Source organism: Chelonoidis abingdonii, chromosome 10 (genome assembly GCF_003597395.2).
Source record: "Chelonoidis abingdonii isolate Lonesome George chromosome 10, CheloAbing_2.0, whole genome shotgun sequence".
NCBI classification, from domain to species: domain Eukaryota; kingdom Metazoa; phylum Chordata; order Testudines; family Testudinidae; genus Chelonoidis; species Chelonoidis abingdonii.
The window spans coordinates 42,183,545-42,200,301 of NC_133778.1; the positions used below are offsets into that span (position 1 = coordinate 42,183,545).

The 16,757-nt window shown below is 38.8% G+C and overlaps 1 protein-coding gene across 1 annotated transcript in view; it reads left to right on the top strand.

Moving 5' to 3' along the window:
* LRP2 (LDL receptor related protein 2) overlaps positions 1 to 16,757 on the top strand; it is a 207,185-nt gene that overhangs the window by 82,538 nt on the left and 107,890 nt on the right. Inside the window, exons 18-28 of the mRNA XM_075070134.1 lie at positions 4,819 to 4,944; positions 5,290 to 5,420; positions 6,328 to 6,465; positions 7,388 to 7,669; positions 8,723 to 8,962; positions 9,978 to 10,097; positions 10,511 to 10,627; positions 11,378 to 11,755; positions 12,727 to 12,975; positions 14,286 to 14,497; positions 16,310 to 16,494. Of these exons, the coding sequence (XP_074926235.1) occupies positions 4,819 to 4,944; positions 5,290 to 5,420; positions 6,328 to 6,465; positions 7,388 to 7,669; positions 8,723 to 8,962; positions 9,978 to 10,097; positions 10,511 to 10,627; positions 11,378 to 11,755; positions 12,727 to 12,975; positions 14,286 to 14,497; positions 16,310 to 16,494 (2,178 nt within the window). The remainder of the gene's footprint in view (positions 1 to 4,818; positions 4,945 to 5,289; positions 5,421 to 6,327; positions 6,466 to 7,387; positions 7,670 to 8,722; positions 8,963 to 9,977; positions 10,098 to 10,510; positions 10,628 to 11,377; positions 11,756 to 12,726; positions 12,976 to 14,285; positions 14,498 to 16,309; positions 16,495 to 16,757) is intronic.

Genomic DNA, 16,757 nt, shown 5'->3' on the forward strand with positions numbered 1-16,757 from the left:
TGCCTGAAATGCCGCTGAATTTCGGCGCATTTGGCAGATGCTCAGTCTCCGGCCAGTACATGCAGGTGCACTGAGAGGCCCCTGTGGGTGCCATGATGCACCCTCGGGCACCGTTGGGACCCCTGACTAGAGAGAGCCTCCTGAAGCACAGTGATCATTTTGATTTAAATGGACTTGAACTGTATGAAGAATTGAGACACTGTCATCAATGTTGCCACATGCAAAATCAATGATGGACATTGTACAGTTTATTCATACCAGCAAACTTGTTGACATATTCCTAAGTGTGTACATTTACTCTATTCTACTGACAATTCCTGTAACAGTAGCATCAGGAGAAACGGAGTTTCTCAAAACTAAAGCTCATTAAAAACTATCTCCGCTCTACAATGAGTCAGGAACACTTGACTGGTCTTGCTATTCTTGCAATCGAACAAGACATCACTTTGTCTTTGTCATACGATGACATTATTACTGATTTGCAGCCAAAAAAGCCAAAAGATTGCTTTTAATTAAAAAAACTAATCCTTGTTTCAATACCTCTTCATATAAATTTCCAATAAAATGTTGACAAATTATAAAAAAATTATATTATTTGCATCATTCTGTCAAATCAGAATTTTTCTATAGTGCTACTATCTTTAGTGCTAGTCCATTAGCATTACAGTGTGCTTAATTAAGTTAAACTGGTTTTAATTAACATGCATGTGGCAAGTTTTCCAATACTGTAAGCTTATGTTTGTGTTGCTAAGAGCAAGACAGGCACAGGGGCAATAGTTTAATAATACTCGCCTAGGGCACATAAATGCCTCCAAGGTACGGCCACTCAGCTCACAAAAACTGGGTGACTGGGGCAACAAAATGCAATGAAATTGCTCAGTGTTGATAAATGCAAAGTAATGCACTTGGATAAGCAAATCTCAACTAACATACAAAATGAATGGAGTCTAAATTACCTGTTAACACTCATGAAAGAGATTTTGGAAGTCATTGTGGATAGTTTTCTGAAAACATCCACTCAATGTGCAGGGGCAGCAGTCACAAAAAAGCAAACAAAGTTTGGGAATGGCTAGTTAAGAAAGGGAATAGAGTAATAAGACAGAAAATATCATATTGCCTCTATATATCGATGGTACATGCACACGACCTTGAATACTGGAGTGCAGATCTGGTCCACGCTACCCATCCTTAAATATGTAATATTGAATGGAAAAGGTACAGAGATGGGCTAACTATAATAATCAGGGGTAATGAAATCAGGATGGTCCAGATGAAAAAGATTGGGAATTTTTCAGCCTAGCCAAAAAGAGAGGACTAATGGGGATATGATAGAGATCTACAAAATCTTAACTGGTGCGAAGAAAGTGGAATAAGGAAATCTTATTTACATCCTTCACAGTTAACACTAAGAAACTGAAGCAGCCACCCAGTGAAATTAATAGGCAGCAGGTTTAAAAAACAAAAGGAAGTACTTCACACAATATATAAGTCATGCAACCGGGAAACCCTTACCAAGGGGGGGTGAAAACACAAACTACATAACAGGATATAAAAGGAACTTAGATAAATTCCTGGAGAAGTAGGTCCATCTGGGGCAACTTTAGCAATTTAATGTTATACAGAAACTCCCGCAACATAGATACCTCTCAAGTAGAACAATGGTGAGATAAAACTGGCAAAACATTTTAAAAATTTAAGGCCTACTATGAAATATTTATAACAGTTTCCCATTCCTAGTCACAAATCTTAGGCATTCTGAGAGCAAAGTGACTAATAACTATACGTTCCCACAAACAAATGTTATTTAACTTTTCCTCCCCTTGCACCCACTCACTGGTGTTTTCTTGGTCAGGTGGAGAGTAGACTCAGAGTCAGAGTGCTTTCACGGAGTACCACTTTTCCAGTGGGGACAAGAAGACCTTGCTTGTCCTCCAGTGCTCACTGTTTGCTCTGGCTGAGTCTGTTCGTTGCCACTGTCACTTTCCACCACTCTGTTGCCCAATGGCCTCTGCATCCACCTTGCTGCCACTGCCCTGTACCTCTGCCGATTGTGCCTTGAGGTCACAAGTTCTCAGTCATTTCATGCTGATGCTCTCATTGGGGGAACTCATCCTAGTGCAGTCGGCTGTCTCTCCACAGAATATGCTGTCCCACATAACAGATAGCCTCTAGACTGATGTCATTATTTCAGCTGCAGTGTCATTAACCATGAACAAAAAGACTTATGGGTATGGCTATCACTTCGAATTCAAAGTGCTTCACGGCAGTGTTTGAAGGTTGAGTTGTGTCGGAGTGGCAGCGCTGGGAGAGAGCTCTCCTCCAGTGCTGCATGTGAAATCACTCTTCTTACTGACGTTTACGGTGAGCTGCAGCCGGGAGCCACCTGTCCGACGCTTATTTTCGTCTGGATTGTACACTGAACGGCTTTACAGCGCTTGTATCTTGCATGCGCTCAGTGGGGGTGTTTTTCACACCCTGAGGCGAAGTTGCATCGCTGATGAAAGTAGTGAGTGTAGCGCAAGCGCATTGGGCCTAATCAGCTCTGTCTTTAAACAGGGAGAGGAACAGATCCCCACTCTCAGTCTCTTGATGCCTTTCAATCAATCACAGGCTAAGTCAGTTCACGCCCTTTACTCACATAAGAACAGACTATTTCCATCCGCCGCCCGCCCCACCATGGAATGTTTGTAACTCCATACCCAGCTCAAATCTATCACTTGGACACACTGCTCTGTTTGCTCGGATACCTAGCTAGATTAGGTATGAATGTAAATTATATCTGGCCCCGCGCCCAGCTCATCCTAGCTGTTCAGGAGAGCTGCATTTAGACTTGCTTTACAAATTATCATTTGATATTATTAGGTTGGCCAACATCAGTGAAATGAACTGACATAAAAAAAAACAACAGCTGTATAAGGAAGCAAGGAAGCTAGTCTGTGTTCAAACTTTTCAAATCTAGTATACTTTTTCAGATACACATATTTTATCATACACTGTATAAGCTTTTAAAGTGTGTATTAATGTTTCAGTTTAAATTCAGATTTCCAAACAGTCACTAAATTGGTATGTAACCAGCTCACAAAACTAGGGGGGGTGTTGGGGAAATTCGGGGGGGTGTACACCCCCCCTGGGGGGAGGTCTAGTTAAATCACTGACTGCACCCCTCTCCATCTAAAGAAATACTCTGCATTTGTTAGGTTTATAAATCTTGGAAACTACCCTTACTCAACACACACATTCTTTTAAAAGTATTTAAGAGGATGCTTCCCTCTCTTTTATATATTGTCTTTTTGGTTTAGTAAACTCTCTCTCTCTCCTTGCTCCTTTCTTCCTCCTGCTGTTCTGTATTATCTTACTCAGGTGTTGTCATAACCTTCATCTCATCTTCATCTTCTTCAGCACAGCCACTTGGTCCTTCACAATTACTTTAAGATGAGAGGAGTTCCGTGTGATCTTACAGACTCCAGTTTCTGCTGCAGCCATTGACTCCTGTTGTTTGTACTGCTTTCGCACTGAGTGGAGTGAACAGCTTTGCTCTTTCTGCTGTCTAACTAACCTCTCTCTTTCTGCTGTATGTGCTCTATTGCTCTATGAGGTTTATCTGCGTGATCTTTTACGTGTGACTTTTGCCCTAATTCTGCTCTCTGTTGAAATGTGCCTTTTCTCTGCAACATGTGTTTTGTATTTATGATTCATTAGTTCCTTATTGTTCGAACTTCATCACTTGTTTTGTAATGATTTTGGGAATCCCCAAATTAGCCACTTCTAAGAGAGTCTTGTCATCTGCCAACACAATCAATTAGTAACTTATCTGTGCAAATATGTATAAAGTCTGTTGTGGTGTTCATACTCAGCTTTAATTGTCTACCACCCACAATTTTGAATTGACTCACTTATCTTCTGCAAGAAATGATATTTTGGAGTATCTCTTTCCTTCTTCAAGGGGTGGAGATTTAGGAGTGACGTGAATATATAACAAAAAATAATTGAATCAGCAACATGCTTCAGAGCTGTTGCTCTCATCTGTTTTATTATGATATGTAGTCATCTGAGTTGTTTACTTGATTTGATGTTTCACCTTCAAGTCATATGCATGGAATCTTATTCTGCACCTCCCAGTTCATGTTGGTACTCTGAGTTTGTTTTGTAAAATATTATTTCCCAGTGCTGTAGTCACTGATCTGTTACCACAAAAATGTAAGCAGAAGCATTTGGTTCCCCAAATGAGAACAGCGGTTTCCCTTTCCATGTGCATAGCATGGTTAAGTGTCCATTAGTGTTCTGTTCACATATGCTATAATGTAGCCTAACTGCATCAAGATTGCATTGGCTCCTCATGAGCTTGCATCTACTATCTCCAGTTTCAACTGTATTCATGTGCATCATACTATGGAAAGAGGAAGGGCTTGTGGAAACTGTTTAGAGTAGTGCAAATACCTCCTCCCCTCTCTTAGTGTATGCAAGGGACTCTGCTGGCTCTGGGATGTGCAATTTACACCTCCCTGGGTCAGATGTAATGAATCTGGGTCCTTTTCTCTGCTTAATTTTAGTGAATCTGGGTCCTTTTCCCCACTTGTTTTAGCAGAATACCTGGATGAGTATTATGAAATATATTGTTGCTGGATGGAGCCATTTCTTCCAACCAAGAGAAAATCTGATTTTTTAAAATGATTGTGATGGCGTGACACAAAAAAGAGAGTGCATGTTTTTTTGAATTGTGCATTCGTTGTGTTAACCAAAGTATTTTCAGTGGACAAAAACAGCTATTTCTTCATGGTTATGAATATTTCCCAGGCATTTTCTTCTTTTTTTTCCCAGTTATATATTCTGGACAGATTGGTTCCGCCCTGCTAAAATCATGAGAGCCTGGTGTGATGGATCCCATGCCTTGCCAATTGTGAACACAACACTTGGCTGGCCCAATGGCCTAGCCATTGACTGGGGGTAAGAAAAAGACTGATGAGAAGCCACGGAGGCCTTTTGAGCAAATATGTATTTCTTTCTTTAAACGGGGCATTGTAAAAGACACCTTTGTAACTATCTTTTATTGTTTGCAAGAAGCAAAAGTATGGAACACTATATTTCATACTGCGCGTTGCAGCGCTTTTATTTTCTCCGGGAGCTGTATTTTTTTCAAAATGTGAAAATGTGAAATTTGAGATTTTCTCAGACAAAAATTCTGAAATAACTTCGTGAAAAATCTAGTCTGGGACTGTTCACTTATTGGGAAACTTATTTCTGTTTGTAAATATGTAATTCTTTGAGATAAAACCTTTTTATTGTTTTTAGTGCTTTAAGGCTGTATTGGGTGGATGCCTTTTTTGATAAAATTGAGCACAGTACCTTTGATGGGTTAGACAGAAGGACTCTTGAACGCATTAATCAGATGTCTCATCCATTTGGCTTGACTATCTTTGGAGGTGAGTCTGGCATTGAAAAATATTAGCTGTATTAAAATCCATAATTTTTACCATGAAATGAGCTGAGACTGTACACAATCAAGTATTATGCAATCTTTTGCGATGGAGATTTTCTACAAAAAGACAGTGTTGAAAGTTCGTGTAATGAAATATACTCAGTGCTGCTTGTTTACTTTTGAAGGCTGCTTTTCACACATTTGTACTGAAATCATTTGATAACTTAAATGATTGTTCTTGTAACTAAGTTAACCTTTTCAGTGCAATATCTTGGGTATGTTACACTACTAGCTACAGCTTCTAGGAGAGTGTGATTGTGTGATCACTAGACACTAGATCATAGTCTCTGAGAGGTTCAGTGTGCCTTCAGCCACCGCTGACCTCTCAAGAGGTGCTTTGTACTTGCGGATCGACTCAGTTGCATGTAGGATATGTCCTGATATTTATCTACAATGGCTCACATGTTAGTAAGAGTATCAGAACCTGCCCCCTTTCTGTGACATTATATTAAAAAGTTATTTTGCAAAATATCTTCAGATGCTGGAAAAGTTTATCGGCAAACAGTTTTTAAAGTTGTATTAGAAGTTAAGATGGGACTAAGTCATTATATCCTGATACAGAATCAGATCTGAATTTAAGCTTAGACAACGTCTGGGAGGGCAAGTTGGATCTGTTTTTGGAGCAGGTATTTCTGCAGATTTAGTAGCAAATCAGTTTGTGGAATATCTTTCACAATGTATTATGCAATCATTTTGTACTTGCTGCCATTTTTTGTTTTTCCTGAAAGACTTAGGCATGAGAATTCATTAGATTTACATGACCAGCATTGAGATTTTATCCAGCGTCATTTGACCTTTTGTATCATATCGCACTATAACTGTTACTAAGTGTTAACTGTCTTTCAATACAGGTTATGCATATTTTACTGACTGGAGACTTGGAGGAATAGTTCGAGTGAGGAAATCAGATGGAGGAGAAATGACTATTATTAGGAGGGGGATTAGTAATATTATGCATGTAAAATCTTATGATGCTCATTCTCAAATAGGTAAGCTAGCTCGTTGTACTCACAAAAGAGTCAAAGTATTTGCCCTCTCACCTTTAAAGGTTACCCCATTGGGCTGTCACTGATTATGTAGTTCCGTGTTCTGTGACTGGGTGTGGTTTTGTGTGAATGTATCTGTTAGTTGTTTAATAACCTCATAAAGATGAAATTCTAATTTCATTACATTTTGCCCAATTTATTATTTATTACAACTCAATATTTCCACTTTCATAAATAAAGGGTATATTGATTAAACTGCACTATTTGTCTGATACAAAAACTTGAAGACTGGACTAAACATCTTCTAAGTTGTGCTGTACCATTCTTTAAATTACCTCCTTGTACATGGTTAAAATTTTGTTTTAGTCTTTTCACTCAGCTGAAATTCTGTGCATGAGGTTATTTGAATGAAGTTTTACATGCAGTACACTGGCACTGAAAAATCCACCAATTTGTCAAAAAATGCAACAAAATCTAGTGTTGAGACTTTCCACTTACATAATGCTTTACATTTTCAAGGTGCTATCCAGATATTGTGTCAAATCCCATTGTCCTTACTCAGGAAGATATTCCAGTTTGCAGCATACTTGTGTATCTGTTTCCAGACACTTGCCAGAATTGGAGCCAAAATAAGTAGCATGTTGTTAGATTTGTTTCCTACTAGGAGAAATGTGTTATTAAACACTTACTGTACTATGGGCCTGCTTCCAATCTCATTTATACACTCTAACCCTGTTGACTTTTCACTAGCGTGAGAGAATTAGGCCTTAAATATTTTTTTAAAAACTTTACCCAGATCATTTAGTTTTACATCATTAATCTGCCACAGTTTATGTTATGTTTTATGATAAACAATGTATTTTAACAGTTTCCAGACTATTACAAATTGAAAATGTATTAATCTCTCAGGGCATTTTCTTTTTAGGATCTAACTATTGTAATAGAGGAACAAATCCCAATGGAGACTGCAGCCACTTCTGCTTCCCAGTACCTAATTTTCAGAGGGTTTGTGGCTGTCCATATGGTATGAAGCTGGGTCCTAATCAGCTGACATGTATTGAAGATCCATCAAATGAGCCACCGACTTTGCAGTGTGGTTCCTATTCATTTTCCTGTGGCAATGGAAGATGTGTGCCTAGGTACTACCAGTGTGATGGTGTTGATGATTGTCATGATAACAGTGATGAACAAAACTGTGGATCGCTAAGTAAGTAGTCCTTGTAATTTACAGTTAGTGATACTTGCACTGCAGACACTTTTGGTGGCTCAGTCTGCATTGATTTTTTGTGTTTATTTGAGGACAAATCTTAGAAGTCTTCCTAATCCATGTGACTAGTCCCATTGGAGTTACATGAATAAGGGATATATATTTGGGCCCCTGAAGCTTAGACAATACATCTTTTGACTGAAAATGGGGCTTGCAGTGTCACAAGAGTGGCTTTTTCTAGGAGATTTCCATTAGTAAACTTTAAGGGATTAGTAAGGTTGCAGGATACTACAAGAGTAGCTGCTAGTGGTATTTTGATATTTCTGCTGCCAGATGAAGTTAGTAAATGCAGAGGTATGTGGATGTTTGAACAAAATTGTGTTAGCGTTTGAGTTCTGGGTAAAGGTTTGGAAAAGGTTTTTATTTTATCTCCCTGAGTTCTGTCTTTTTTCTCCCATTCCACAGTAAAGTGAATGAAGAGTGCACTTTCAGCCTCTACTGTTCAGTTCCTGGCTTTTCTGTAAATTGGCTCAAACATACAAAGTGTTTAAATGTGTTGATCAAAAATAAAATGTGAGAGTAGTAGGAGAATTACTGTTGATAATATAATGCAGACAAGATATTGGATGAATACCACCTATTTATTTGGTGCTTGGCATCTTCAAGGTGATTTATAAGCAAGAGTCTCATTGACTTTACTGGGAGCTGCATGTATGTAACGGAGAGTAGAAGCTGGATCTGTACTGTTACTGTAGAAAAACAGTCATTTTAGTGAGAATGAAGGAGCAAGTGACCTTTCTTCTTTTTTTCATTGTTTTGAAATATTTTTTAAAACCTTTACCTTTTACCTTATCGTTAATCATTACAATTTAAAAAATTGTTCTAAGCATGTATTTCTTAAAATTACTGATGGTTTCTTGCCATAAATAATGGTTTTGATACAAGTTTTAGAAATTGCATTGTTACATTTATAGTCCTTGAATGTGTTTTCAAGGAAGGCAAGGTTTGGAGCTATTGCTGTACAAATGTTTTCATGTTTTGTTTCTTGTTTAGATAATTCTTGTGCTTCATCAGCCTTTACCTGTGGCAATGGGCAGTGCATTCCAGGTCGCTGGCGTTGTGACAAACATAAAGACTGTCTTGATGGCAGTGATGAACAACATTGTCCTACGCAGGGTCCCACTTCATGCCCTGTAACCTTGTTCACCTGTGACAATAGCAGGTGTATTCCCAGGATCTGGCTATGTGATACAGATAATGATTGTGGTGATGGGTCAGACGAAAAAAATTGCAGTAAGTATCAGAATTATCTGGTTTGCAGTACAGTGTGTATAGATTACATATGACTGCATAAATATATGTACATATGTATATGAGAGGGATACATATGTTCAGAAGGAAAGAAAGAACCAATATGGAACTTGGAATAATACTATTCCATCTTATGAGACTTGGAAAAGCCAACATACGTTCAAATATTAAGACCGTATGGAAATACAAAACAGTCACTATTAAAAATGATGTGATTATGACAACTATATTGCTCTGAATTGTGGTATCTGCAAAACCCCATTGCATTGCAGTTTACAAAATCAAAGAAACTAAGGCGCAGTGTTGTAAACACTTACATATATGAGTGATGCCATCGACTAGTCTATTGATGGGAAGAACCCATCAGATAATATAAGGTGAATGTTTTCACCCAGCAACAGCTCACAGAATTTTTGCAATGGAGTAAGAGTGTTAAGCTCCCTGGTTACCCTTCTGCAAGTCTCCTTCTCACAGGTTGGATTCTTGGTTATAAAGAGGATGGTGATCAATTGTTCATGTCTACCAAGGGTAGGGTGAAAAGTAAACATCTTAATCTGCAGCAAGGCAGATTTAGGTTAGATATTAGGAAAAACTTTAAGGATAGTTAAGCACTGAATAGATTACTTAGGGGGCTGTGAATCCCCTTCACTGGAGGTTTTAAGAATAGGTCAGACAAACACCTGTCAGGGGTGGTCTAGATATATGTAGTCCTGTCTCAGTTTGGGGGGGCTGGACTTGATGACCTCTTGAGGTCCCTTCCCACCCTACGTTTCTATGATTCTATGGTCTTATTTTGAACAAGTTCCAACCTGTAGCTAAATAAATCATTACCATGTACTAGTGTCTATGGTAGAATGTTTTTTAATTTATCTTGCTGTTAGCTGTTAGATAGCATGGATAGCTAAGAGAGTTGAGTCAGACGTCTTCATGTTCTGACCATTTTGCTGGTTCAAGGTAAAAGGAAAGAATGCAAACACCTTTATTTTTCTCTTAATAGATTTTACAGGGACATGTGAACCCGGTCAATTTCAGTGTCCTGACCATCGCTGTATTGACCCATTTTATGTTTGTGATGGGGACAAGGATTGTGTAGATGGAGCAGATGAGCATGAGTGCAGTAAGTACAATTTCCCTCGTAAACATGCTTATTTATGAATTTGTTTGTTGCACGTGCTGGTTTCTTTGGACTCTCTCATGCCATGTAAGCACAGGCTTTTAGTGGGTTTGGCATAAAGCTGCTCAGAGATGCAAAATTCTCCTAAAATTCCCCAATGTGTATGAGTAGTATGTCCAGTGATGTGTGAGTTGGTGCAGAGTGCCAGCAACCTGCTTTCTCTCTGCCACTGGGGGGAATCTGGTTTCCCAGGGGGTGCCAAGGCTTTATAGTTTCTGTGCTCCAGGGAGCAAGAGACTGCAATAAAGCCTGGATTTCTTGCATCTGCCTATCTTTTGTAGCTACGGACAAGATAGGGACAATCTAGCCCTTTTTAAGGTAATAGCTAATGCAATACTGTATTTATTCATTTGTAGTATACAACTGTAGTGCCTCAGAGTTTAAATGTGCAAGTGGAGACCAATGCATCAATACTTATTACCAGTGTGATGGTGTTTTTGACTGCAATGATCACTCAGATGAGACTGGTTGTCGTAAGTACACTATGATGCATAGATATTAAAATAAAGGCTCTGGTTATTAAAGTTTATAAAAACTGTATCTCACCCACTATTATAACCTCAAAACTACTTTAAAAATACTTAGTCTAAAAATATTTCTCCCAAGCAGGAACTCTGCATACAATAGATTCCAGCCAAGAGCAAATTTTCTGGCATAGACTAGCGTCTTCATTCTTCATGGATCCAAACCTTGAATGGAGGTTTTGGCAGACTTGCTCCCAGCATTATTTTTTTAAGATTTAGAAATAAAATTGTAAAATATTTAGAATTATGATACTTTTTTGAAATCTTCTATCCCACAAGAGCTAGACCATAACTGAAGCTTAAACACTTTATAATTTGAGCTAGTTCCTTTGAGTAATTTTGTCAATTTAAATTAATCCAGATTTTGAGGTATAGCAAGCAGATAACTGCTGTTTCAAAGACTTGTAGCAACTGGTGTGAGTATGCGCGTGCATGTGCATATTAATGTGTACATACTCAACACGGTGTGAAAAGTGAATGAAGCCACTGGTTTTTGCATTAAAAAAGTAGCGAAAGTATTTAGGAGAGTCTAAAACTTCCTGTCTGTAGCCAGACTTGTGCCTGTGGCAAGTGGATACAATTCTATTGACTTCTCAAGAATTGTACCCACTTATACCAGAGTTGAATTAGACCCATTGTATATGCATCTCCATTTGAGCATGTAAATACTTTCCTTAATACCAGATATCACTCTCCTAGCTACAAGACCACCAGGGATGTGCCACCAGAATGAGTTCCAGTGTCAGTCTGATGGCAATTGCATTCCTGCTAACTGGGAATGTGATGGCCATCCTGACTGTACAGATGGCTCAGATGAACATCAAAGATGTCCTGCCAGGACCTGTCCTCCATCTCTTTTCCGCTGTGATAATGGAAACTGCATCTATCGAGCATGGATCTGTGATGGTGACAATGACTGCAGGGATATGAGTGACGAGAGAGATTGTCCCACTCAGCCTTTCCGGTGCCCCAGCTGGCAGTGGCAATGTCCAGGTCACAGCATTTGTGTGAATCTGAGCAAAGTATGTGATAACATCGCAGATTGTCCTAATGGAGCTGATGAATCCCCACTCTGCAGTAAGTTGCTGTTTAGCATGAACAATAGTCTAGAAACTTTTGTGCTGTTTCAAAAAGTTATGCAATACAATGAGCATCATCACTGCTGCTTTGTTGTATATTCGGCATAGAAACATTTCTAGCAGAAAATGCAAGATTCATTGTGAACTCAGAAATGTGGTGGTATTCAATATGAAGTTTGGTTAAGTGTGAATCTCAGACAGGTGAACTGCACCTTGCAGTAGAAAGACAATTCCAGGGAATTCACTCCACGTGATTGGGAGCAGTCTTTATTCAGTGGACTTCCACTGACTTCAGTAGAGAGTTTTGTTTTATCAAGGAGTAAAATATTAGACACTATTTGCTTATGTTCAACATTTTAAAAAAGGAACTTGATCAAATATGTTGCCATTTAAAATTAAATTGGATTCAATCTTCAATATTTTCTTAGATATTTCTAACTTGTTTTTTTTCTGATTTTAATCTAAAACCCATGAGGGAGCAGAATTTGTGTTATGTTGATTGTGACTGTTGATTTTCACTTAAGTGTAACTTCTTTCTTTCTTTCCTTGCTTCCTTCCTCTCTTTAATCAATGCACGCTCTCAGATGAACCTCAGCCAGGTATGATTATGAAACATATTAAATTACTGTATATTAATAATATTTTAGTTTCCGATTTGCACTGTAAATGATTTATATACTTCCAGCTAACTTTGCTTTTAAGCATTATAGAACTTTAGCAAAGACTCTCATGTTTTGAATTTCTTTTACATGATAGTGACAAATATTATTAATATACTTCCCTTTTTATGAATTATACATACTGTACTTTAGTGTGATGAATAAAGATCCTGGCCACATTCTCAGTAATTGACAGTTGCATGAGTATATTGGAAAGCAGAATGTGGCTCATAGTGCAAGTGCACAGGATTGACGCAAGCATAGAAACTTTAAAAGAAAATCTTCTTGTTTTCCCTCACCCTTGTTTCAGATCAGGAGAGTTGCTCTGACAATAATGCTGGCTGTACTCATGAATGCATTCAAGGGCCATTTGGAGCTCAGTGTACATGTCCAGTCGGATACTATCTTGCTAATGACTCCAAGACCTGTGAAGATATTAATGAATGTGACCCTCCAGGCTTTTGCAGTCAGCGTTGTTACAATGAAAGAGGGTCTTCGAGGTGTTACTGTGATGAAGGATATATTTTAGAAGCCAATGGAAGGACTTGTAAAGCTGCAGGTGAGGAATACTGATATAAAATCCAAAACAGTGAGTAGGGGTTTTAGATACAGTCCACAGCATCATGTACATAGACATTTTGACAATGCTACAAACCCCCTGTTTTATGAGGTTATAAAAATAGTAATTTTTTAGTAATTCCTGGCATATAACCCTGGATATTAAAACTGTTAGCTGTGAGGCTAGCTAGTAATTATCATCCTTTCCAATGTGTTTGAAATGGCTTGTTCTGGAATTCTAACGTTGGGACTGTGAAAGTATGTTTTGGAGAAAGGTGTTCAGTGGGTGTGTAGATGCTCAGCACCTCTTAGGTTTTCGCCTATTCAGTAAAATTTGCCTCTGGGCAGATTGCAAGGTCTATGAACTACTTAAGTCCCAGCCTTACATAACACTTAAATATTGCTTTGGGCTCGCCTTCTGTAGAGCAGCGAATGTCACCCACTGGTTGTCATTCTCCGTTGTCTTGTAGTTTCTTCATGGCAGTCCAGAAGTACAAAGGAGTCACAAACTCAGTGGATCTTGTCACTAGACTATTCCTCTGTGATAGGGGGAATCCCCAGATGGTGGAGCAGCTCTGCACCATACTCCTTGCAGACTGTGTGGTTAGAGAAAAGGAGCATGGCAATGTCACTTAGGCAATTACTGCCTGCTGGGCCCTTGACATCATGGACAGCTGTATGTTAGTCAGAATGGCCCTGAAGATGCCCTGACTTATGCTGGGGCCAGCCCATCCTAGGATAACCCTAGAAAAATGGCTGCTTTAAGGCTACCTTTGACTCTTCACTTTCATTCTTGTACCAAACATAGCTTGACTGAAACCAATAACTGGGCGCATTGGATGGTACTCCTCAACACACACTATTGACAAAATATACATAGTGTATTCAATATCTACATTATAGGTGGTGCAGGTGACATTGTTTATAGTGCAGGTTGTCCAACAGCTCCTGTTTTCAGTTGCTTATAACGTTTGCCAAATTTTTAGCTGTTCCGGCTGAAATATTCCTTACAAGGTGTCTACCTCAGGCAGATTTTTTTTTTTTAAGTTTCAACAAAAACGGTTTAGACACTTTCAAGAACAAAATTAGGAAAAAGTTCATTATTTTGCCCATATTAAAAAATATACAAAGCTTGTTTTATTAAGAAGCTGTAGCACTTCCATACTTTGGCATGAAACAAAACCACTCAAATTTGTCCAAGTTATAAAATCTTAGTGGTTTGTTTTTCTCCCCTAGAAAAACATTCTGAATTGTTTATGGGGTTGCTATTGCATAGTTTATTTGTTTGCATTCGTTTCTCTTCTTTTGCAGAGTCTGGGAATCTTCTCTTACTAGTGGCTAGCCGTAACCAAATTGTTGTAGACAACATCACCTCTCAGTCACACAGCATTTATTCTCTGGTTCGAGATGGGAGGAATATAGTAGCTATTGATTTTGATTCAGTCACTGATCGCATCTATTGGTCTGACACCACACAAGATAAGATTTGGAGTGCTTATCAAAATGGCACAGACCGAAAAATAGTAAGTCTGTTGGGGAATCTAGTCTTTTATTTCTTTTCATTATGTAAAGGAAGAGAGAATATACTATATCTTCCGTTAACAAAGATGGAAGGTGCAGTGTTGTCATAGCCATGTTGGTCCCAGGTTTATAGAGACACCAAGTGGATGAGGTAATATCTTTTATTCAACCAATTTCTGTTGGTGAGATAGACAAGCTTTCGAGCTATGCAGAGTTCTTCTTCAGGATCTGGGAAAGGTACAGCCAGGGCATGTCTACACTTAAAACTCTGCATCAGCACAGCTTCAGTGCTTAAGGGCTTGTCTACACTGGCACTTTACAGTGCTACAACTTTATCGCCCAGGAGTGTGAAAAAACACCCCCCTGAGCGCAGCAAGTTTCAGCGCTGTAAAGTGCCAGTGTAGACAGTGTACCAGCGCTGGTAGCTATTCCCCTCATGGAAGGCTTTTTTTTTCTAGCTATGCCGCAGAAGGATAGCTCAGAGGTTTGAGCATTGGCCTGCTAAACCCAGGGTTTGTGAGCTCAGTCCTTGAGGGGGCCACTTAGGGATCTGGGGCAAAATCAGTACTTGGTCCTGCTAGTGAAGGCAGGAGGCTGAACTCAAGGACCTTTCAGGGTCCCTTCCAGTTCTATGAGATAGGTATATCTCCATATATTCTATTCTTTATTCTAACTATTCCCCTCATGGAGATGGTTTTCCTAAAGCTATGCCGCGACTACACAAGCCACTTTAAAGCGTTGCCCCAGCAGCGCTTTTATGTTGCAAGTGAAGATGTGCCCTAAGTGAAGACACTCCTACGTCGACAGGAGAGCTTTTCCTGTCGACATAGCGCTGTCTACACAGGGAATTAGGCTGGTATAACTGCATTGCTTGGGGAGTGGATTTTTCACATCCCTGAGTGACAAGTTATACCAGTATAGGTCTGCAGTGTAGACATGGCCTTAGAGTGTCACAGATAAATACAAGCTTGAACGCAAAGTATCAAGGGGTAGCTGTGTTAGTCTGTATCCACAAAAACAACGAGGAGTCCGATGGCACCTTAAAGACTAACAGATTTATTTGGGCATAAGCTTTCATGGGTAAAAAACCCACTTCTTCAGATGCATGGAGTGACTTGAACAGATAGTTTAGCATAAGTAGTTAGCACATGTTATAAGGGATCATTCAAGGGGATGTAGTCCCTTAGAATATGTGCTAATTACTTTTGCTAAACTATCTGTTCAATCTTCTATTTAGCTGTGACACTCTGAGTACCTTTCCTAGACCTAAAGAAAAGCTCTGTGTAGCTTGACAAGCTTGTCTCACCAACGGAAGTTGGTCCAATAAAAGATATTACTTCACCCACCTTGTCTCTCTAAAGAAGGAAGAGGCAGCTCTCCATGTATTATAATGAAAAGGAAGGTAACTTAAAGTGAAGCAGCTCACAATTTGCAGGAAGTAAGTTTAAAATTTGATGAATCACACACACACACACACACAAACACACACAGTTTACAGATAGTCTTACATGTGGCCTTGATGTATTAATGCTACGCACATTATTCTAACTCCTTTCTTAGTGCCAGAATGTAAACTCTTTCTTATTACTCACGGGCCATTACTCACCCAAGTAGTCCCATAGATGTCAATAGGAGTACTCAGGTAATTGCTCACCAGTGGGAGCATGGGGTTCATAGGCTGGCCCTTATTTTGTTTAAGAAATCTAAAGGGTAAAGGTTACTTGTTTCCTCTCTTCCATAGCTTTCAAAGAAATGTTACCAATAGTGAATTGTAAATTATTTAGTGCCAACTAACTCTTCAATGTTTTTAACAGGTGTTTGACAGTGGTGTCACCGTGACTGAAAGTATAGCAGTAGACTGGGTAGGTCGCAATCTTTACTGGACAGACTTTGTTCTGGAAACAATTGAAGTCTCTAGAATGGATGGGAGCCGCAGGACTGTGCTGATTAGTGAAAATATAACAAACCCAAGGGGACTAGTGTTAGATCCCAGAATTAAGTAAGAATTTTTTTTTGTTTTAATTTTAAAAAAATAGTATTTTATAATGATTTCAATGGTAAAATAATTTTAATTTGTAACCAAAGTGCAATATTTAACATGTAACCAAATTTATCGTAATTGTAAGTAAGAATTAGCATTTGGATTATAGGAAATTTCAAGTTTACTAAACTAAGTTTGTTCACAAGTCTCAGTTACAGGAAACACTTAACCTTGTTCAAGCCATAGTATAATACATCCATTCGTTAACTGTCTTTCACTTT